This window comes from Dermacentor albipictus, chromosome 6, assembly GCF_038994185.2.
Source record: "Dermacentor albipictus isolate Rhodes 1998 colony chromosome 6, USDA_Dalb.pri_finalv2, whole genome shotgun sequence".
Lineage (NCBI taxonomy): Eukaryota > Metazoa > Arthropoda > Arachnida > Ixodida > Ixodidae > Dermacentor > Dermacentor albipictus.
In genome coordinates this window covers 90006049-90028423 of record NC_091826.1, presented here as the reverse complement: position 1 = coordinate 90028423, position 22375 = coordinate 90006049, and the positions used below count along the sequence as shown (strand labels likewise).

The 22375-nt window shown below is 45.5% G+C and overlaps 1 protein-coding gene and 1 non-coding gene across 5 annotated transcripts; one reads left to right on the top strand and one right to left on the bottom strand.

Moving 5' to 3' along the window:
* The first annotated feature begins 1023 nt into the window (after positions 1 to 1023).
* On the top strand, positions 1024 to 1206 carry LOC135912420 (U2 spliceosomal RNA). The gene has a single exon (XR_010567660.1). It is a non-coding gene; the product is annotated as a U2 spliceosomal RNA (small nuclear RNA).
* Positions 1207 to 2254: 1048 nt separating this feature from the next.
* LOC135912391 (zinc finger protein 501-like) lies at positions 2255 to 21362 on the bottom strand. 4 transcript variants are annotated; one of them, XM_065444831.1, is made up of 3 exons: positions 21208 to 21362; positions 14918 to 16076; positions 2255 to 3384 (listed from the first exon to the last, which is right to left on the bottom strand). In XM_065444831.1, the coding sequence occupies exons 2-3, from the start codon at positions 15884 to 15886 to the stop codon at positions 2917 to 2919; spliced, it is 1437 nt and encodes a 478-aa protein (XP_065300903.1). In that variant the 5' UTR covers positions 15887 to 16076; positions 21208 to 21362; the 3' UTR covers positions 2255 to 2916. The 4 variants fall into 4 exon arrangements, with proteins under 4 accessions (XP_065300903.1, XP_065300906.1, XP_065300904.1 ...); XM_065444834.1 differs by lacking the exon at positions 21208 to 21362 and adding an exon at positions 21012 to 21130; XM_065444832.1 differs by lacking the exon at positions 21208 to 21362 and adding an exon at positions 20732 to 20966.
* Between the last annotated feature and the right edge of the window lie 1013 nt (positions 21363 to 22375).

Genomic DNA, 22375 nt, shown 5'->3' with positions numbered 1-22375 from the left:
GTTAGCAAGCCCAGAACTTTCATGCACATTGTCCCAGGAACGAGTTTGAATGCCAGTGAGGTCAATTGGCTAAGCTCCATTTTCATGAGACAAAAAAAAGGAAAAACTGAAAGCTTTGCAGATTAAGAACAGTCTCTGGACTAGCGCAAATTTTCCAACTGCAATGGTTTCTGAGGGAACTGTAAGAGTTTCCTTGTAGTAAAATGCTGGTCGCTTTGAGATTATAGCTAGTTTTCACATTCCAGAAAAATAAAGTAGCCATTACATTGAAATGTTTGTGAAATAAAGACTGGCAGTCACCCGTACAATCAATAGCACACTTACTGAATGCTCTCGGCCTCCTGGCGATTGATCGAATAATTATTGCTTGTTGAAAATTGAAAATTGTCACGCTGACACTCGTCCGTTACAATGTTTGTGTTGACACCAACTTTGAGGAAGTCGAAACAAAGTCACTTTATTTACTCACAATGACGTTAGGTTCTGCTAGGGTGTGCAAATAAATGGTTTTTACAGCTCCTGCATGCGTATACATACCGTGTTTCCCAGCTAACGTTAGCCAAGCTATGCAATGAAAAAACATTTTAAAAAAATCGTGAGCCATTCCACACTGTGAAGGCGCATGACCAGCGAAGCTGGGTAGCACACTACACCGAGTTTTCTTTATATACACATTATCATGGACAACAGGACCGCTGCCCCGAGGAGCCAGAGGAAAGCACAAACATGCGACATTTCAATGGGACCACCACCACGGGAGGGCGGAAGGAAAGTAGATATGCAAGCACTTGGAACACCGAAAAAGAGAAGGCAGTGCGAACGTAGACATGGCTGACGTGGGTTGCGCAGCAGCAAATATTTGAGAAACCTTTATTGGTATCTACCTGACCAAAAGACCGCCACCTCAAGGAGCCGGAGGAAACTAGACACGCACAACACTCTGACGGGACTGCCACTACGGGGAGCGGAAGGAGACACAAGCACTTGGGACGCCGACAATAAGAGGGCGCTGCGAACGTAGACATGGCCAACGGGGGTCAAAGTGTACCATCTGTTCTTATCAGCTTGATATCTGATATGGGTTCTATTTGTATCGAAGATATCAAACTTATTTTTGCAAGTTGGCGGAGTGCTTGAAGCCTGCTTCACCTTTGGAGCAGGTCCGCCCACAGTCCTTGCACACAGAGTATATATAACCTACGCATTACGAGAGGGATGACCCATTGCATTTTTTGCTTGCTTAACGCGGTACGAGCCAGTGCTGATGATGATAGCTTTTGCTTGCCCACATGAAAATTTCATGGAACCCTAGCCATAATTAGCTTCTCTGTAAAAATGCAGTGTGGGATACAATTATAAAACCTGCAGTGTTCAGTTGTTAGAGACCCGATGACCGAACCAGGTAGGTCTTAATATCGCATCGTGCACCGCGTTTCTTAAACATTATTTTTCATTGAACAGCTTGGCTAACGATAGCTGGGACACGCGGTACAGAGCCTGCACTCTTATACAAAGGTAGCTCTGCTGTTTGGCAGTATATTTTGTTAGAGGTTACAGTGGCAGGCATGAGAACCCCCGATTTATAGCTACATTTTTCATTTTTATATTTAACACCTCTAATGTTCTATCAAAATTTTCCCCACCTATGATGCTCTGGTCTCTGGTGAATACTTTTAGAATGCTCTTAAACAACCTGCACACTCCGTCAGCGCGAGGTGCAATGCAAGTGCTGGATGCTCTCAATTCAGTACTTGCAACTCTTGGGTAAGCATCATGGCTCATCCGCATCATTATATTCGAAATGAAGTCAGAACGGCTAGGGTTTAGCTTACAAATATACTCCCACGCGCTACATCATGCTGCTGACGCCCACCGGCTCCTTGGTCTTCACTGGCGACTTCAACGTGCATCACTAGCTATGAAGCACCAAGATTAGCTTCAGACAGCAGAATGACGGCAGCCTAACGTATCAACGGAGCACTTGCTTTGACTTGACTGATTTTCAGGCGCTTTGCTGCATGCACAGAGTGTTTCCTCTATCCCGCTTTCCTCTTTCTGTCCCCCCTTTCCCTTCCCCCAGTGTAGGGTAGCAAACCGGATGCTCGTCTGGTTGACTTCCCTGCGTTTCCTCTCTTTGCTGTCTCTCTCCCTCTCTTCCCCACATGGTTATCCATTCCCCCCACTCAATTTTGCATCAGCTTTCCACGAAAAGAAGTGCGAGCATTATGTCCATAAATACAGTACTCAACAGAACTTGGATTTCTTAGTTGCATAAAATAGGCATTTCTTTATTTACATGTCAGTATACATTACCACATGCACGATTCCAGCATACGTAGACAGTTCCAAGGTTCACGTTTTCCCCTCAGCAGGGTGTTCAGCTCGGACATGTGCGTTGAGAGAACCACTGTGCTTGTATTTCCTGGGACACAGCTTGCACGGGTACGCCGGCTTTGATGAGTGCGTGCAATTGACATGCTCCGCGAGTCTTGAGGCAGTCACAAAGGACTTTTCACACTGCTCGCAGTGGTGCGAGCGATCGCCTATGTGATTTTTCACGTGAACAACAAGCGACGAGTGCCTAGTAAACCGTGCAGGGCACAAGTGGCACAGGTGGGGCGTGTCGCCGGCGTGCGTGATCACGTGGCGCATGAGCTGCTCCGGCAGGGCATAGGACTTGCTGCAGTGCTCGCAAGTGTGGGGCCTCGCGGTGCTATGAGTCACAAGAAGGTGTTTCCGCTTGGCGCTGCAGTCTCTGAAGGTGGCTGGGCACAGTGGGCAAGCATAGGGTTTCTCGCCTGTGTGGATGCGTCTGTGGACCTGCATTGGGGACAAAAGAATTTTTTGCACCTTCATCAGCTATTTTATGTTCACTACAGGACGACTGCCTCTCCTAGACGTAGACAGTTCCAAGGTTCACGTCTTCCCCTCGGCAGGGTGTTCAGCTCGGACATGTGCGTTGAGAGAACCACTGTGCTTGTATTTCCTGGGACACAGCTTGCACGGGTACGCCGGCTTTGATGAGTGCGTGCAATTGACATGCTCCGCGAGTCTCGAGGCAGTCACAAAGGACTTTTCACACTGCTCGCAGTGGTGCGAGCGATCGCCTATGTGATTTTTCACGTGAACAACAAGCGACGAGTGCCTAGTAAACCGTGCAGGGCACAAGTGGCACAGGTGGGGCGTGTCGCCGGTGTGCGTGATCACGTGGCGCTTGAGCTGCTCCGGCAGGGCATAGGACTTGCTGCAGTGCTCGCAAGTGTGGGGCCTCGCGGTGCTATGAGTCACAAGAAGGTGTTTCCGCTTGGCGCTGCAGTCTCTGAAGGTGGCTGGGCACAGTGGGCAAGCATAGGGTTTCTCGCCTGTGTGGATGCGTCTGTGGACCTGCATTGGGGACAAAAGAATTTTTTGCACCTTCATCAGCTATTTTACGTTCACTACAGGACGACAGCCTCTCCTAGACGTCTAACGACCCCTGCATCCTTGCATCAACTGGCTCTGTTGCTCCAGTTGGGAAAACTCAATTTCACCAAACTGCCTACCTTTTCTACCGCCCTAGCCAGCATTTGTCTCCCCTTGGCACCAATTGCACTTCAAAAGGGTGATGACAACAAATTTTCAAACCTGAATCACGCATTGCATGTTAATCCATACACGCCACAGGAAGCTGTGTGGAGCAAGCTAGCGAAATTTGAGTGTATTTGGTGCAGCACGTAATTAAGATTTGAATGTTCTTTACGTCACACTTGAATTGTACAGCAGTTTGTCAATCCTAATGTGTGACTTTAAGAGTTGCATTGCGTATGGTCGTAGCGTGATTTTGTTCTTGCACATGCACTTAGCCTATCAGCAAAGAGCCTTAGCACAGTGATGGATGCGCACCCTCTTGGCATCGCATGCATTCGGCAGGATTTGCTTGCTCCCATAGCGTCTATGCAACCTAAGAATTTCTGGTTGTGAACTTCTGCGGCCATGTCAGCCTCAATGTAGCTTCCTATTCCCGAACATCTAAACTGTACGCTATGTATGACGGATGTATGTATGACTCTTTTGTGCTGTACAATTGTGCAGGTGTGGTGTGAGGGTCATCCAAGTCAAATGTTGCCTGACCAATTGTGCTTGAATTGAAGGGAATTTCATGCCATCAAATAATGCATGTATGGCTAGCCGGGGCCAGAGCGTAAACATGAATGATTTGATTTCCGAAATTAAGGAGCAACAAGTTAACAATATTTCACTGTATCAGTGAGCTAGCTATGTTGTGCGCGTGAAAGGAGCACGTTTTCGTGGTTCCTTGAGCTGTTGTAGTGATTTGCCGACTCTCTCATGGCACACCTCTCCTCCACCCTCCAAGATAGTTCACCACATCCACTTAACCAAAAGCAAGTTTCTCACTTTTGGAGAAGCCACAGGCAGGAATAACACAGGAACGCCAGATTCCAGTAACTTCATTCCCTTAACTGAAATTTTACTGCGCACAACTGTTAACCACCTCTATAAGGTCATACAATTGGCAACGTGCACTTCTACAGTTATTTCACTATTGCGTGAGACTTCCCCAACTGATCCCAATTCAGCAACAGCTAATATCATTTTGCATGCCCAGTTCACAAATCGTGTAGAGATGATATTTTAAGGCGAACTCAACGTACGCTCACGGACTGCCAACAAGACCTCACAGAAACTGCTGGTTAGACAGTCCAACTAGGCTAAACATTCCCAAATGTTCATTAGATAACTCACTCAAGCAATGATTGTAACTTCTTCACCAATCATTGCTACCATGTTTCTGGCATCTCAAAAGTGTGGTCGCAGAAGGATAAAATATTAGGTGCTTTGGGAGCCCAGGAAATATTGCCCAGCAGATAAAAAAGTGGTACTCATTACAGCTATTCTTACAGCAGGTTATGCATGTCCACAAAGTCACCTATTGCAAACAATGGTTCTAGATCAAAATGCTGTCACGTTGTTGAGGCAAGCACTGGAGGAAACAGTAGTACAGCAACAAGTTTGGCAAGCACTTGATAAAGGCAAAATTATGGACCAACAGTGCATTAAGGAGGCTGTGAAGGCTGGAGCTCTGGCCCTGAACCCCCCTCCCCTCCCCCACCTCTCGCCCCCCAAGAGTAGTGCCATGGGGTCCATTTATCAAGACACCAGAAGAAAGCGCTCCCATGGCCACCATTAGCCTAGGGCAACTCCTCCTTTCTTAAAAGAGTACAGCTGACAAAAGTTTTGTTGTTTTTATTTCTTTATTGGATAGCTTAGACCTTTAATTCCATGAGAGAGCAACTAATAATTAATTACATTACTTATTAATGAAGACAACCCAAACTGCATGCCTACTGCACACTTCTGCGGCGAAAAAGAGACTATTCAGATCACCAAAACCTGATGTGGCAATGTCCTAGTACCAAACGCCACCAGTGCATACACACACAGTACAACCATGCTGCCAGAAGCAGAGTTCATTCAGCACTAGATGGGACAAGAGAGAACAGGTTTCCCCTGCATTTCCAAGAGAAGTGCACAATTGGACGGGTCAACTTGACAGTTTTCAGTGACGTGGTCATTGTATGGTCTTCAACTACAGCACCAGGATGACTGCCACGCGTGCGTAGGTTGTTTGTGATGCAGAATGACTACCACCTCTGCTTTCGGTGATATGGATAGTTTAGTTTTCCATATCCGAAGCTCCACTGCACTTGGTGCGTGCTATGACCAGGTCACAGAAAAAGTGCTGGAATTATCTGTGGAATCCTGAATCGAGTCTTCGTAGTTATAATTACAAAGTCAACAGCTACAAAAGAAAAATTATCATCAGTTCAGGACTGACAAAGTGTTCTCTCAGAACTCTAGCAGCTGAGCATGCCCAAACTGCAGCAGCAAACAAGTCAGTGCACGGCGTGCCAGAATCCATAGTCCTTACAACTTCGTAAACCAGTCATAAAGCATTTAGAGCAGACGAAAATGCATCTTAAGATTTTGTTCACTGTACTTAGAACTCTGTTACATAAATTTCAGAAGTGTTAGGCAGGGTTCATAATTGTATTGCACTTAGTGTTACACTGACGAACATAAGGAACAAGACACAGACGTATGCGGCCGTATGTTGACGCGGACGTGTGTGGCAGAACATACGTCCGCGTCAACGTACAATGGCATACGTCTGACTTGTTCCTTACGTTCGTCAGTGTAACACTAAGCGCAATACAATCATGAAAGTCCATCAACTAGCCCCGTTCGTTGCTTTGCTAGGTAGGGCAATCTACAGTCACCATAGGTTAGTGAGGTCTAGGCTCGCTCCAAATTCCCCGAGTGCCTTTGCAAAATTCCCTGAGTGACGCAGAACTATGTTTTATGTCAAGATGGGCTGAAACAATACCACCCAATGCTGTCGCTCTTTAGTAAGCATATGACATTTTTTTTTTAAATACGACTTAATCCAATTTGAATACTAAGGAGTAGTGCTTATGTTATTCAAAAAGAGAATAGAAGGGAGGGGTTAGTAAAATGCACAGCAAATAAAATGTATTCGAAGAAAATTGCAAATCGAGTCGGACATTCTCAAATACAAATAAAAAGGAGATGCATACAGAAGAAATATTTTCGAATATGAGCTATTTCTATCAACTGACAGCAAGCTCAGTGGTATGAGGCCCGAACTTTGTCCCAATTGAGATTCTCTCTCAACAGCTTGTATGTCAACTGTGCTGACATACTCTCAGCTTGTGCACAAAGCCTCAGTGCAGTGCTCCACTGCTTTAAAGAGCTTATTTTGGTTTCGATGAGGGACACCTGCATCTCGGCATCAGCCAACACTTTTTGAGCTCAAGCTCCTTCAAAACGGCGGCAGCATGCTTTCTTTCCATTTCATTCCTCAATGCATAGGTTCTTTCTGTTCTTGTCCTTCTTCCGCCACTCGTTCGCTCCATGGACCATTTGAAGCAGCTTCTTGGTCAGTCGCACAGTCCAGGTCTCATTTTTCGAACTACCTAGGGGTCTCAAGAACGTCCAAAAAATCGGCCAGTTGGAAAAAATTAATGTATGTCATTTATTGCTCTTAAGGGCTCAAACCGCTACATGCACATTCGAAAACGCTCTGAAGGCCTGTTGGTACATGTATTAGGCATATCGGTGCTCGTACTGTGGCAGGAAATACCAGGTGCTTGCGTTTATAATTAAGGACGACAGTGTGTCCCGTGTCATAGCCCCTTCCCACGCTTATGCTTCACTGCAGTACTTTTGCATATGCTTCACAAGTAACATTTCTGTACAGAGGCGAAGCTGACTGTCGGGAACCGGCATTATGCAACGCACACATTTTCCTTTCCAAGCTTCTAAGCCAATTGCAAAGACCACAAAGGCAAAGTTGGTGCCATTGCTGACAGCAGCAAATTCAGCAACGAACGGCAAGAAGCTTAATAGTGAACATCGAAGCAACTAGGTCTAGCGTTGTCGCAGTGGTGGCTACGGCTGCCAACGGATCCACATGCGAGAGCACCGGTTCGAGGCGGCGAGGTAATCAGAATGGCAGCGGTGGTAGCTTTGATTATTGCTGTTTCAGACCTACGGTCACGGCAAAAAGTCCGGAAAATCGGATGGCAAAGGGTTCTTGCGTCCGAAATTTCAGACGGTCTGATACATTGACTCTATGGGGCACGAGGTGGTGCCACGAAGCCATCCAAATTACTGGGCATCCGGAAAGTCGGTCGTTAACTGTACACTGGCAACTCCTCCAGCTGACGATAGGATGTCAAAAACGATTCATTAAATTCCAGTCTGTTACTCGAGCCAGCATTACGATCACTTTCATCTCTTTCAATAAAATTGCAGCTAATTTTCCCTGACAGAGGCACAAATTCCCTAAGTTTTCTCTGAGTTTTTCCAGACTACTCAAAATCCCTGAGAATTCCCAGTTTCCCGGTTGGTAGACACCCTGAGGAGGGAGAGAGAACAAAATTTGTCAAAACACCCGGGGGTGAATTGCAGCAAATGACTGAGGTCCTTGACTGGGAAAGTGTAAGAGTAGTATTGAAGGTTAATATGCAGAAGGCAAAGATAATGTTCAATAACCTGGAAAGGGGGCAAGAATTCATGACTGCCAGTCTGCCTCTAGAGTCTGTGCAGGAGTATGCTTATCTAGGTCGATTATACTCATGGGGGTCCCTGACCATGAGAAGGAAATTTAAAGAATAAAAATGGGTTGGAGTGCATAAGCATACATTACCGAACCCTGACTGGAAGCTTACCACTGTCGTTGAAAAATGTGTACAATGATTGCATTCTACCAGTGATAACATACAGAGCAGAAACTTGGAGGTTAACAAAAAAGCTCGAGCACAATTTAAAGGGACACCCAAGGTTACTATGAAGTCAAGTTAAAGTGATAAAGCAATGCTCTAGAACGTCTAAGGCGTCAAATACCGTATTTACTCGATTAAGCACCCCAGCTGTCACGATCGCGATGCCCAAAGTGAGGGGAGGTGCTTAGATTAGAAAAATCTACAATGACTCCCCCTCCCTCTTTTCACTGCGACATCACGACGATACAGGTGCGAGAAATAACATGTTATTTTGCAAACATTCAAAAGAAAAATCGATGCAGACAGTGAACCCACCGATTGTATTGGATGCTCAGTTGCTATCACTGCCCCTCGAGTTCGTCGCACTGCTTGAACCGCCGCACTCGGTATCCCACAGCAGGTCGTCTTCCGTTCCGTCGAAGTGGTTTGGGATCGAGCACTTCTTCAGGTTTTACCACAACGTCCACTTGGACCCGCTTCCACGCGTCCAAAATTCACTTTGCCATGGTTGATGGAGACGCTTTCTGCAGCTTTCACCGTACAGCCGTACAGTCCGGCTGTACGGCGCACTCGAGCCGCGGACGCCGTGCCACCTCGGGAGGCCGACGGCTCTGGCTCGATGGCAGAGGGAGCAAGCGCGTTTGGCGGTCTTGGCTACACGCTCTTCCTAACAAATAGGGGGGGTGCTTAGATTCGCATGCTAACTTTTTTCCCAGTTTTCTCTCGAAAGTAGAGGGGGGTGCTTAGAATTCGGGGGTGCTTGGAATCGCGAAAATACGGTAATCACGAACAGACCTTTAGTAACCGGGAAATTGAGGTAAATGCATGACACGATTTGAGACTCCCCAGCGACATTCCGGCACTAGCTCGATGACGAAGACACTCCTCATCATAATTTACATCACTATTACTCAACTACTCATATTAAAAATATAATTTCATTAGATTATAAGACAGAAGAAAATGCTACTTGTCTACACCTGTTCGATTCAAAGAAAAAATTACATTTTGACGTTACCCTTGAGTAGTGTGGGTGATCGAAAGGTTTCGTTTTCACTCAACTCTGCGCGCTCGACTTTGCGCCACGCGCGCTTTGGAGTTTCAGTTGTTTTGCTATCGCGTCGTGCTGAGGTGGTCCTGCTGGCTCGTGAAACTTGCATTTGGAACAAGCAGCGAGAATGCCACGTCCATGTGATGTCGTGGGATGCGCGAATGGTCCGCGGAACTTGGTCAAGGGCAGTTGCAGCGGCGAATCCAACGTTACTTATCACTGTGTGCCAATGAGTGAACCTCTCCGTTCGAAGTGGTTAAGTGCTGTACCTCTGCCACAGCACACTGGCAGAGCCGAAAAATCACGTAGTGTGCTCGCTGCACTTTCGTCCAGAGGATTACGAGTTCAATGCCGACTTACTGAAGTCGTGTGGAGTACCTTTCAAAGCAGGCCGTCGTCGTAGTAATACGCAACGTGAGCTTTCAGCAGCAGGTCACGTTCACCAGTGCTTAAATATCTGAAGTCGAGCCCAGCATCGCAAGCCAATGTGTCGTTATCAGGGTCGTCCATTTCAACGAGCATCGAAGTTGCCATCATAAAATAAAGAACCAGCTTATCGTCGCGTGCTTTCCCTTCCGCTAGCCACCATAGTTCTGCTTTCGTGCTGCTGTTGGCTATGTCTTGCCTCTGTTTCTGGCCGCGCGTTTGCATTTCCCGCATAAAAGCCGCAGCGCCGCCTGCGGCCGCTGTTTTGCTCACCGACCGAGCAACGTCACTATGAGACCATGCCACCACCACTCCTCGATCAGAAGGCAGGCGATTTGAATTGCGCTAGAGGTACGCGGATGCTTCAGAGCGCATTTTCTCTTGAAATAAGTCTCTTCTTCGCACAAAACAAGCGTTTCGGGGGATGGTATTTCAACAGTCCACGTTGACTTAATATTAACTTTTAGTGTCCCTTTAAGGACTGCACAAAGAGTGTCGGAACGAAAAAATTTAGGCATAATGTTAAACGAGACAGGAAGAGAGCAGTGTGGATCAGACAGCAAGCAGCGACAGACTGTCTAGTTGACATTAGGAGAGGAAAAAAGGAGCTGGGCAGGCTATGTAATGTGTAGGGCAGAAAACCAGTCAACCATTAGGATTACAGAATGGGTTCCAGAGAAAGCAAGTGCAGTCGAAGATAGCAGAAAACTAAGTTGGGTGATGAAATTAGGAAATATGCAGGCACAAGTTCGAATCAGCTGGCGCAAGACAAGAGGTAATTGGAGATCGCTTGGAGAAGCCTTCATCCTGCAGTGCACATAAAATAGACTGATGATGATGATGACAAATTTTTCAAGAGAGATATTCAATAAGAAAGCTATGTGGTGGAAAACTGCGGAGTAAACAGCTCGTCAGATGCATCTTACAGAACTGTAATATCTGCGTAGTAGTAGTTAAGAGAGATATATATGAAGGTTATATATTTTTCAAGGTCTGATCGGTCACGAAATGAAAACCACAGTGGAAATCTGATGACGCTGTACGTACATGTGTTGTGCAGTGTCTCTAGTATGCCCGTCAATCACGTGAGGTCGCAGTTGTCAATGTGCAGTGAGCATGTAAACATGCCTCAAGCAATAGAGTCTCCTGCTAAGTGTGAAGTACATGCGGTCATTCAATTTCTTCATGCTGAGGGGTGCAATGCAGCCAAAATTCATCAATGCACGAGTTATGTGTATGGTACAACTTTTATGAGTGACAGCAAAGTGAGGAAATGGTGCAGGAACTTTGAAGCAAGATGCACAAGCGTTCATGATGCAGGCATGCAGGGAAGGAAGTGAGTGTTGTACGATGATCTTGTTCAGCCAGTGGATCAGGCAATTTGAGAAAATCATCGGTTCACGATTTCTGTGTTGAGTGATTCGTTTCCTAAAATTTCATGGTCAGTTCTCTATACCATTGTGAGTGTGAGACTCCACTACCGCAAACTCTGTGCAACGTGGATTCACAAGATGTTGACCGACCATCACAAAACACGGTGAATGGGCGCAGCCTTAATGTTTCTTCAACACTACCATGATGAAAGAGAAGGTTTTTTCACTTGTCACAGGGGATGAGACATGGGCCCGTTTCCAAACTGAAGAAACAAAAGAGCAATCCAAACAGTTTTCCTGAAATGATTCCCCAAAAGCAAAGAAGTTCAAGCCAACCTTCTCCAGCAGAAAGTGTATGGCTTCTGCGTTTTGGGACAGCAATGGTGTTCTTTTGGTGTAATTAATGCATTGTGGCACGACCATTGCTTCAGCCTCGTACAACACCACTCTTGAACGTCTATGTAAGGCAATTCAGAACAAGCAAAGAGGAATGTTGTCATTAGGTTCGGTCCTTCTTTATGACAATGTGTGGCCGCATAGTGCAGCTGCAACAAAGAAGCTCCTGCAGCATTTTTGATGGGGGGGCACGCCACCGCATCGCAACTCATCATGCAGATGCCCTTTTTTCATCTGCTGCAGGCAATCTTGATATGGGGTCCCGCCACTTTAGGCTCCAACGCTGAAAGCTCAGGCTTTCTTGGGCCGCACGACATCAACAAGATAGCTTGGCTACCAGCTGACGATGACTACCTCAACAACGACCACATCGACCTGCATCCGCTGCTTCCAGCAGTGGACCAGTCTGTCAACTGGCAACCTGGCACAAGCACGGTAATCCGGCACCTGAGCCATATAAGCCATAGACATCTATGTCCCACTCATGTGCATCCGCGGGGATGCCACAAAGCCATGGTACTCTAACTCACTGTTTAAGCTATCACGAAAAAAGAAGCGTCTCTTACGAAATGCCAAGAACTCCGGATCACCCGTAAAATGGGAAAAATACTTCGGCATCCTTCGCGAATACACTAGATTACTGTGGTCATCCAGAAGAAAATTCTACAGTCACGATTTTCTAGAAATATTGCGTGGTAACCCCAAGAAATTTTGGAATTTGCTAAGGCCTAACAAGAACAGTTCCTATAACAAATCCTTAAAGAGACATGACGGCACAGACATTCCGCTTTAGGAGAGATCAGATGCAATGAATTCCTACTTTACCTCAGTTTTCACCCACGAGCCAGCTGATAAAAGCATTACTTTACCGATGGATGGATGGATGAAAAACTTTATTATGGATGAAAAACTTTATTACTTTACCGAGCCTAAATTTTATTCCAATGCCACCCGTAACCATCACATCTGAGGGAATTTCAAAGCTCATCGATAACCTCAAGCCGTCTACTTCACCCGGACCTGATAACATTCCTGCTAAAATACTTAAAGGCACGAAGCATTTCACAAGCCAATTCCTGCAACTCATCTTCACCCAGTCCCTCAATACCAGTCAAATTCCGGACGAGTGGAAATCAAGCAAGGTTGTGCCAATTTTCAAGAGTGGCGAATTTGCTGACCCCTTTAATTATCGTCCCATTTCATTAACATGCATCTCATGCAAGCTCTTCGAACATATACTCTACTCCCATATTGCAAATCACCTCGATCACAATTCTTTCTTCTTTGCCAAACAGCATGGTTTCAGGGCAGGCTTCTCTTGCGAAACCCAACTTTTTGAATTCACAACCGATCTTCACCTTAATTTAGATTCTTCATTCCAAACAGACGTCATTTACTTGGATTTTTCAGAAGCATTTGACTGCGTTCCTCACCAATGTCTATTGTGTAAATTTGCATGCTTATCACTTGACCCTCTTATCTTATCCTGGATTCGCTGCTTTTTAACTAACCGCTCACAGTTCACTGTCATTGCCACTCATGCGTCCGAAACTACTGAAGTTATCTCTGGAGTTCCCCAGGGTTCTGTTCCTGCGCTGCTTCTGTTCCTAATTTTAATCAACGACCTGCCATCTGAGATTTTGTCATCTGTCCGTCTTTTTGCGGACGATTGTGCCATTTATCGCCGCATTGCCGATAATACCGACCAGGAATCATTACAAGACGACTTAAACAAAATCTAGAAATGATGTTCTGACTGGCTTATGCAGCTTAATATTTCAAAATGTAAATGCATGCACATCTCACGTAAACGTTCCACTACCCTTTTCCCGTACTCGCTGAACTCCACGGCACTATCAGTAACAAACTCATACAGGTACCTGGGAGTCGAAATAACTAACAAGTTAACTTGGGTGACTATATCATGAAATTTTGTGCTAACACTTGGTTTCATCCGAAGATCGCTGGCTATGTCCCCTCCATCCATCAGGCAACTAGCATACGAAACATACGTCCACTCTAAAATGGAGTACACCTCAGCCATATGGAACCCTAACCAGGTTTACTTGATTCAGTCGCTCGAAGCCATTCAGAACCGGGCAGCCCGCTTCATAACTTCCCAGTACTCGCCTTGGCATAGTGTTACTGACATGAAATTGTCTCTCAGACTCGAACTCCTAGCACTCTGCCGGAAACTTGCAATGCTCTGTCTTTTTCATAAATTATACTTTAACTTTCCTGCACTACGCGAGAACTTATTACATGCTCCGTTACGCTCATCTCGCCGTTTCTTTAACTCCCTTAGTATACAGCGTTTGCATACAGCATTTGCATGGTTCTTCCAGCGTCTTCAACAAATCCTTGCTCCCCATTGCCATAGAAGAATGGAACAGTCTTCCCAAAGCCGTGGTTTCAGAGTCAAATCCCTCCAAATTTAGGCAGTTACTATCAGACCATTTGAACCCAAAAAATAGCCACTTTTCCTCACATTTCCTCTCCCAGCAATCCAAGTTGCTTGTGTCATCGCCTATTTTTCCTTCTCTTCTTTTTTGCCACTTCTGTTTAGCATTTTTCACATTTACGTGTACAGTTTTCTTCAAATTTATTGCTACTCAGTTTGAGATATTTTCATTGGTCTGTTTATACCTGATGTTTTCTACACAGTTTATTATTTATTTTTCTGTTACCTCTGTTTTTTTATTTGAGCTGATGTATGGCACTTTCCCATCGCTGTCTCCCCTCCCCCTTATGTAATAATGTCCCTGAAGAGACCCTTAAGGGAATAATAAATGATGATGATGAAGTGTTTGACCACCCACTGTACAGCCCGGACTTGGCTCCCACTGATTACCATCTCTTTGCTCACATGAAATGCTGGCTAGGACGGCCGGAGATTGACTCCGATGACAAGCTGCAGATCAGCATATAGAATTGGCTGGAAGTACAGCTGGCTGCATTCTACAATGAGGGTATCAGAAAGTTGGTAGCACACTACAACAAATGTCTCAGTCGGCATGGCGACGATGTAGAGAAGTAGCTGGAAAGTGAATATAAATGTTCCGAATTAAACAGTTTTGATTTTCACTGTGATTATAATTTTGCAACTTATCGGACCTACAAAATAGCCCTTGTAATTGTGAGCTTGATTGTCATACTTGCATCTATATTTTCCTTGAAACACATTTCAGGGCCTGAATCGAAATTTTGTTCTCATGAGCCTCTACAATTTAACATTCTTAAAATCAACCAAACTTCATTCAAGTTGGTTCAGCAAATACAAAATCACAAATGTTTACTTTTCATGTGTATTAGCACTATGCTCTATGTTCATTATCCATCTTAAGTGATGGAAAGAGGGCACTTGCCATGAAAATGGAATGAGAGGCAAATGCCCTGTCACAGAGGTCACACTTGAATGGTCGCTCGCCACTGTGCCGGTGGCGAATGTGAAGCTCCAGAACGTGCTTCGTGGAACATGCGTAGGAACAGTCACTGCACTTCCACGGTTTGATCCCCCAGTGCTGGCTCAGGTGGTACTTCAGACCATGCTTTTGAGCAAACGTGGCAGGACACAGGTGACAGCAGTGACGCCTGTCACCGGCACCTCCATGGCAGCGCACGTGAATGGCCAGGGAGCTCTCTTCGGGGCACGCAATATTGCAGCGCGGACAGTGGTAGCGCACGTCCGGAGGCTCCTGGGCAGCCACATCATCGCCATCTCTCGAGAAAGGCGATTCTGGAAGATGCTGTGGCACCCTGGCACCCGATGACGTGCCACTGACAGCCCGCCGTGTGCTTCTGCGGCGGCGTCCCAGCTTCGACAGATTCGCAGTGCTTTCGGTGGGCTCGGGGCACCGAGCCTGCAGTGAAACCACGCCGTCGGGAGAACTACAGCGGGCAAGCTTGAACAACTGGCCTTCTACATTGGAGGCTCGCTCTTCGTTGTCCACTCTGCATTTGTCAGAATGCTGCATCCCTTCTTCCAGCTTTACTGTAGATGCTGTAGTGCCAAAGTCTTCTCGAGGTTGCTCAGCTTGATCAGGAATGTCACGGTTCCATTTAGCTTCACTTTTGCATTTCAAGAGTGGCTCTAAGACTTGGACACTATACCCCTCCTGTTGGTGTAAAGGAACATCATTGATGGGCTCTTTCTTCACTTGTACATCCTGTAGCCACTGCGTTTGGATTGGCATGGCCGAGTCGCACTCATTTTTCTGCACAGCAACTGTGTGCTTCTTGTAATCTTTACCGGGGGAGGGCGAACAAGGCATGTCGTCGTCTTTCTTGACCAAGCCCGACTTGTTTTCAATCCATTTTTGACAGTCTCTTGGCATGTTTGTCAACTGGGTCCTTCTTCCTTCTTGGAAAAAATTGGTGTCCTTATCTTCTCTAAGGCCGCTATGAAGGCATGGTCAGTGCTTAAGTGGGTGGGTGAAGGCACGGTAGCTTCCCCAGGCCAGGCTATGCACTTGTGATTCCGTGCCCTTTCATCTGCTTCCTCATAACAGCTCTTTGGGGATGCACCTGCAGTGGCAGACAACCAGAAGCATAAAATGTAAGGATTAGTATCTAACCTTACTGTAAGAGACGAGAAGAAAGGGGGTTAACCGAGGGGCCCGATTTTTATTAGTCATATCATAAGAAGCCAACGAACACTGACACCAAGGACAAAATAGGGGCAATTACTTGTGCTGATTAAATGAAATAAAGAAATGATAAATTTAAAGGAAATTAAAGTGGATGAAAAAACAGCTTACCGCAGGTGGAAGCCGAACCCACAACCTTTGCATTTCGCGTGCGATGCTCTACCAAATGAGCTACCGTGGCGCCGTTTTCCCATCCACTTTGTTGGGTATTTATGTATCCTAGTAGAACCCTGGGAGTGTTAGCCAGCGCCATCACTCCCAGACCTTGGCGACGAATGTAGAACATGCTTTGTGACGCAGGTGTCACGAGAACATGATGTTTTTGGGTGAAGGGCATCTGGTCAATAAACCCACATATGCTACCTGAAGGCATCAATGTTGCCGGATTCGAGACCCTTGTATGTAATAAACGAGAAGAAAAGGGGTTAACCGAGGGGCCCGATTTTTATTAGTCATATCATAAGAAGCCAAGGAACACTGACACCAAGGACAACATAGGGGAAATTACTTGTGCTTAATAAATGAGATAAAGAAACGGTAAATTTAAAGGAAAAAAAAGTGGATGAAAAAACAGCTTGCCGCAGGTGGGAACCGAACCCACACCGGTTCCCACCTGCGGCAAGCTGTTTTTTCATCCACTTTTTTTTCCTTTAAATTTACCGTTTCTTTACCTCATTTATTAAGCACAAGTAATTTCCCCTATGTTGTCCTTGGTGTCAGTGTTCGTTGGCTTCTTATGATATGACTAATAAAAATCGGGCCCCTCGGTTAACCCCCTTTCTTCTCGTTTATTACATACGAGGGTCTTGAATCCGGCAACATTGATGCCTTCAGGTAGCATATGTGGGTTTATTGACCATTTGCCTTCACCCAAAAAGATCATGTACTCATGACGCCTGCGGCAAGAAGGACGTTCCACGTCCGCCGCCAAGGTCAGTGAGTGGTGGCGCTGGCTACATTCCCAGGGTTCTACTAGGACACATAAATACCCAAGAAAGAGGATGGGGAAACGGCGCCGCGGTAGCTCAATTGGTAGAGCATCGCACGCGAAATGTGAAGGTTATGGGTTCGGTTCCCACCTGCGGCAAGCTGTTGTTCCATCCACTTTAATTTCCTTTAAATTTATCATTTCTTTATTTCATTTATTAAGCACAAGTAATTTCCCCTATGTTGTCCTTGGTGTCAGTGTTCGTTGGCATGATCTTACTGTGAGAGGGCATCTGTCACAGACTGTGGTTGTGTCGCGTATAGGGATTGATGACCAACTGAAAAGTGTCACAACATTGTGGAGAACAAAATAATGGAATCCATAATGATAGAAACCAACAGGACGTTAGCCATAGAAAGAGAATTTTTCAGTTGGCACAAAGTTGCGCAAAGCTTCATGCCAAGAGGCACTACAGCAAAACTCTGGCGCCAACACTGGAGCCATCCCTGTAACCAAATTCATGCAGTTAAGTTGGCTGTCATTAGGTGCCCAATGCTTTTTGTTTAAAAAGAGCTTCCTATATATTTTATATCCCTTTGTGCACTTTTTAATGTGTCCTACAATTTAAAGAAGGTTCAAGTTTACAAGAGGCAGTGCCTTTGTGGCAACAAGTAGAACAGCGGCACCTAGTGGCATTCCTCATTCTGCGACGTCCTGCATAAGGGCTTTTGTTTACGTGCGAGTTTGCAAGTCTTCCAGCACTCTCTGTGGTATTCAGTGTTCTGTGTGGTGTTCACAAGCAATGTCCAAGCACAGTGCTGCTCAGTAGGGTCATGCTGGATAAGCTTGCTTTCTTCAAATTGAGACTATGCAGAGTTGACAAGCAGCACACTTGTAAGTGGATTTTATCTCATTTGCACATCACCCAGTTAACACACTGAGGGGGAAAGATATTTTTTCTAAGACTCTTTTAGCGAATATGAATGTGACAGACATAATATAGTTTCGTCGAATTCCACTGGGTTCTCTTCCAGCAATAAATAGTGACCTCCTGAGCTGCATTAATAAAAGTATGTGCAATTCCCTGAACAACAGTAAGACACAGCATTTCATGGTGATCTCAGTCGTAGTAACAGAGCCAGCAGGACTCCTACTGAGCGAGTGAAATAACCCTTGCAGTGACGATCAAGTGACCTCAGGAACATGTATGGCTATCAGAGCAGCCGGATGACCCTTACTGACAGAGTTCATTGAACTTGGCGTGCACAGAAGACTACTGTTGATATAACTGCGGATATCTCATTGAGGGTGTAGAGATAAGCACTTAAGCAAAGCGCAGTGGCCTGCAAGGTAAAGCTCATGTACCCATTGTGCAACTGCTTGCTTACTCTGCTTTGATATGAGTGCGGAGAAGGGATACTGATTCAATTATGTGAGCACTTACTGCAATATACAGTAAAAGCTCGTTAATTCGAACCGCAAGGGGAAGCCGCTTCAGTTCGAATTAACGAAAGTTCGAACTAACGAAAGTGAAGGAGGGCAACAGTACACTGTGATTTCGAAGCAGTAGGGCATGTCAGAAATTTGGCGTGTGCCGCGGGCACACGCCATCTTCAAGTCGAAGCTCTGGGTCCGACTGTGCCACACCACCGATGCCCGCCGAAACGAACGCTAGCCGAGGCTTAACACCATCACAATGAATCGCGACGGCCGATACCTCCTAAGCTGAAAACACAAGTGCACAACCGATGAAGACTGCCGAGACAAAGACGCTGAACATGTGGAGGTGGCGAAGGCCCTGATTCGTTGGTTCTTGATTGCAAGCGCAGCTGCGACGTACTTGATTCGCTGTGTTTTGGAGCTTGCCGTGCCATCTCCACACATTAGCAGCTGTACAAGATTTGCAAAGCCTCCGAGATTCGCAACGGGCAAGAAGTCTCGGAGGTTACGTAGAACGGAGAGGCGGCAGCCTCCGCTGCCTTCTGGCTGACCCCGCGTCGGTTAGATTTTTGTCCGATTTTGCCTTCTCTCGCCGTTCTCTCCGTTTCGGAGGCAATACAGCCTTGTGTGTAAGCAGTAGGCGCGTTTCTCTGGCCGTGTGCCAGGCGAGCGTAGTTTGAATTATGCGTGAGGGTACCTTCTCGCGTTCGAATTAACGGACTTTTTAATACATAGACTTCTATGGAGCTTGGCCGGACCAAATCCTACAGTTCGAATTATCCATAAATTCGAATTATTGAAGTTCGAATTAACGAGCTTTCACTGTACTAGCAGTATGGAGAAAATGATGCGCATAGCACCTGAGGTCACCTGCAACCCCACTATGTGTGATGTTATCATGATCAATTCAGTATGAACACAATGTTAGAAAGTGACCTATGCTGCACATTGCAAAAATGGCAGTATTCATTGGCACACTAGAATTTGATGCCAAAACAGCATAATCTCGTTTTGCAACACAATCATTTTCATTGATGATGCAGCTGGCTTTTTGTACTAGGACCCCAGCTACATTTATGTTATCCAGTGACCAGCCTAACAGTAGAAGCTTAGCAAGCGTTGCTGCAATGGACACAAGAGCACAGAGAAACATATTAAACATGCACCCAATGAGCAACAACACAGGTTCAAGAGATATTGGGCAATGAACCCAACTCCAGCTGACTTATGGCCAAAATATGAATAAATTACTAGTGAAGACAAAGGTGCAAAGAAGGATGGTAGTCATGTAAACAACCGAGCACAAAAATATTGTATTTCAAGAATGGTGAATAATGAACCGTGCCCATTATATGCATATAATACAGTGCTCAGGAGGTGTGAAGACCTGACACACCATTTCCACCTTCTCACAAACGAGCAAAAATGCTTCAATGCACATTTATTTTGCAAGACTAAAGACAAAATTGTAAATTTTATAAAGTGGCAAGAAAGAAAGCAGCTCCAACACAAGATCAATGCACAGTGTGGTCCATGAAAATTCACTTCATCGCATATTTAAGACTACATAAGCTGTTTCAGCGATGGCCATTTTCCTGTATATTTTACTTTACTTGACCATGCGGCTTTCCATCAAAACCTCAACTAAATCAGACATAATAGAGAATTTTAGGTTAGGGGACGCAAGCCACTTGCGCCCCCCCAACCTAAAATTCTCTATTAAAGGTAACAATTACCAAAGGTGCATCAAAACTGGCTTTTGTGTATACTGCACGAACTTTCCACTCATGTTCCCTTGAACAGTGGACCAAACTGTATGCAGAAGTTTGAATGAATGAGAACATTTCCATTGAGCAAAAGAAAAGATTGTTCTGATAAAATTATTGCAGTAGGGCAATGTGTGCGTTGCTTTCTTAAAGCAAACGCAACTTGTATGATAAAGAGAATGTCAGGACAGGTGAACTACCAATGCATTTTTTCGACAAGATGCAATGCAACTGTAGCATGGAAAGAACTCAGCAAGAAGACCGTAATATTGTTCACTTTTTTACTGCGAATACTTTGAGGCAAATACACCGAAAAAAAAAATCAACTGCCAGCATGGTTGTTCAGTGTGCCACAGCAGCAAGTACTTGATCGCAGAAACCAACGGGATACTGTTATACCTCATGTCACGGTTCTCTTGCAGGTCAGATAAAGTTGAGAGACTTCAAATGGCATCGGCACATGGAGAGCAACGAAACAAACCGCAATGTTTTGTGACGTCTAGCAAGTCTCCGTGCTGCTGACAGCCGATTGAGTAGGCATACATTTATGCACATGCCTGCAGCAACAGTCCCCGCACGGCGGCTGAATAATAATAATAAAAATATCCAGCGGCCGTGGTTCCTGCTGCACGAACACCACCACTACAAAAACCTTAACCCTTGCTTGTTAATTTGCCACCTTTCCGGGCATTCACTTGACATGGCCCCCTGGCAGAATGCAAGTCGCAGTGACACCCGACATCGATAAAGCCGTCCCAGTGGTTGTTGTGTTCTCAACACAGTTCTATCGTTCTATGACACGCTATCTTACGACCGTATAGTCGCGCAGCAGGGCAATGCGCGGGCTTGTGGGGAAAGAAAAATGCGGTAATTACCTGGACTGCGCGATCCATGCAAGCTTTTCACCATACCGTACCATAGAATGACCGTACGACATAAACAAACAAAATGCAGCGCGGTTGCCTTACCAAACCGCAACTACAGTGTGCTAGATGTGCGCTAGAATAGGGGTAGTGGGCTCAGATGACGGCTCCGCATGAGGCCCTTGATGTCGCCTCCGAGAGGTGGCGCTACAAACATTTTCACCTAAAACGTTTTGCAGTCCTGCGCCTACGCTATGCGAGTTCTGCGGGTTATTTCACCGCATAGCGTAAGTTGTTGCTATCTGTATTACCGGAAAGGCGTCAATTCGCATTTTGTGCTATATATTAAAAAAAAAAAACTTTACCATTGTGACTGCGACGGCTTGGGAGGCGTTATCGATGACCTCGCGAGTACATAAATTTGGGTGCTGGTTCGCCACCAAAGTGGGCAGCTTGCAGTAGTTTGTAGCAGTTACTGTGACGATAATGTTTGCGCGATGATTCGTTTTATCTACATCTAGTACCACTGATCACTGTGTAATCGTCCACTGCGGTCCGCTAAGGCTAGCGTCGAGCGTGCGCCGCTCTCTTGCCCAAGCTGACCGCGCACTTGTTCAAGTTGCGGACAGTTTTTTTGCGCCATCTTATCGCCGGAAGGAAATATACGGCACATATATTTATGAAAAATTATTTTCTGTAAAATATCAAAGAAGCGTATTGCACACAATAATTCCAGCAATGATTTTAATGAGCAGGCGACATTAATTGTTCTCTGAGCGCATAAAATTGCTTTTATTTTCGAATGCACTTTCAATTTCGTACATTTTATGAAGAACAGCATTGAAACAAAAACGGTGTACAATATTGTTGCAGCAGTGAAAAATAAGCAAAATCAGCCCCACGATGAATACTTAAAGAACGGCACAGATACCAAAAATATAACAAATCTCACTGTTAGTGCATGCAGGAAATATTTCTTTTCACAACAATAACGATGTTTACAAAATAAAACAAACCATTTTTTTGTAAGAGCATGCCTAAGAATATGGAGTAAGGTGAAATGAAAAAAATCTATATACAAGAGAGAGAGAAGGGAAGACGGAAAGGCAGGGAGGTTAACCAGACTGAGTCCAGTTTGCTACCCTACACGTGGGGAGGGGAATGGGGAGGGAAAGAGGGA

Bases quoted from the DNA above. Each gene is read 5' to 3' on its own strand.
- LOC135912391 (XM_065444831.1), bottom strand. From the start codon at position 15,886: ATGCCAAGAGACTGTCAAAAATGGATTGAAAACAAGTCGGGCTTGGTC. The intron at 3,385-14,917 runs GCAAGTGCCCTC...TCCCCAATGCAG, and splicing joins CCTCTCATTCCATTTTCATG to GTCCACAGACGCATCCACAC.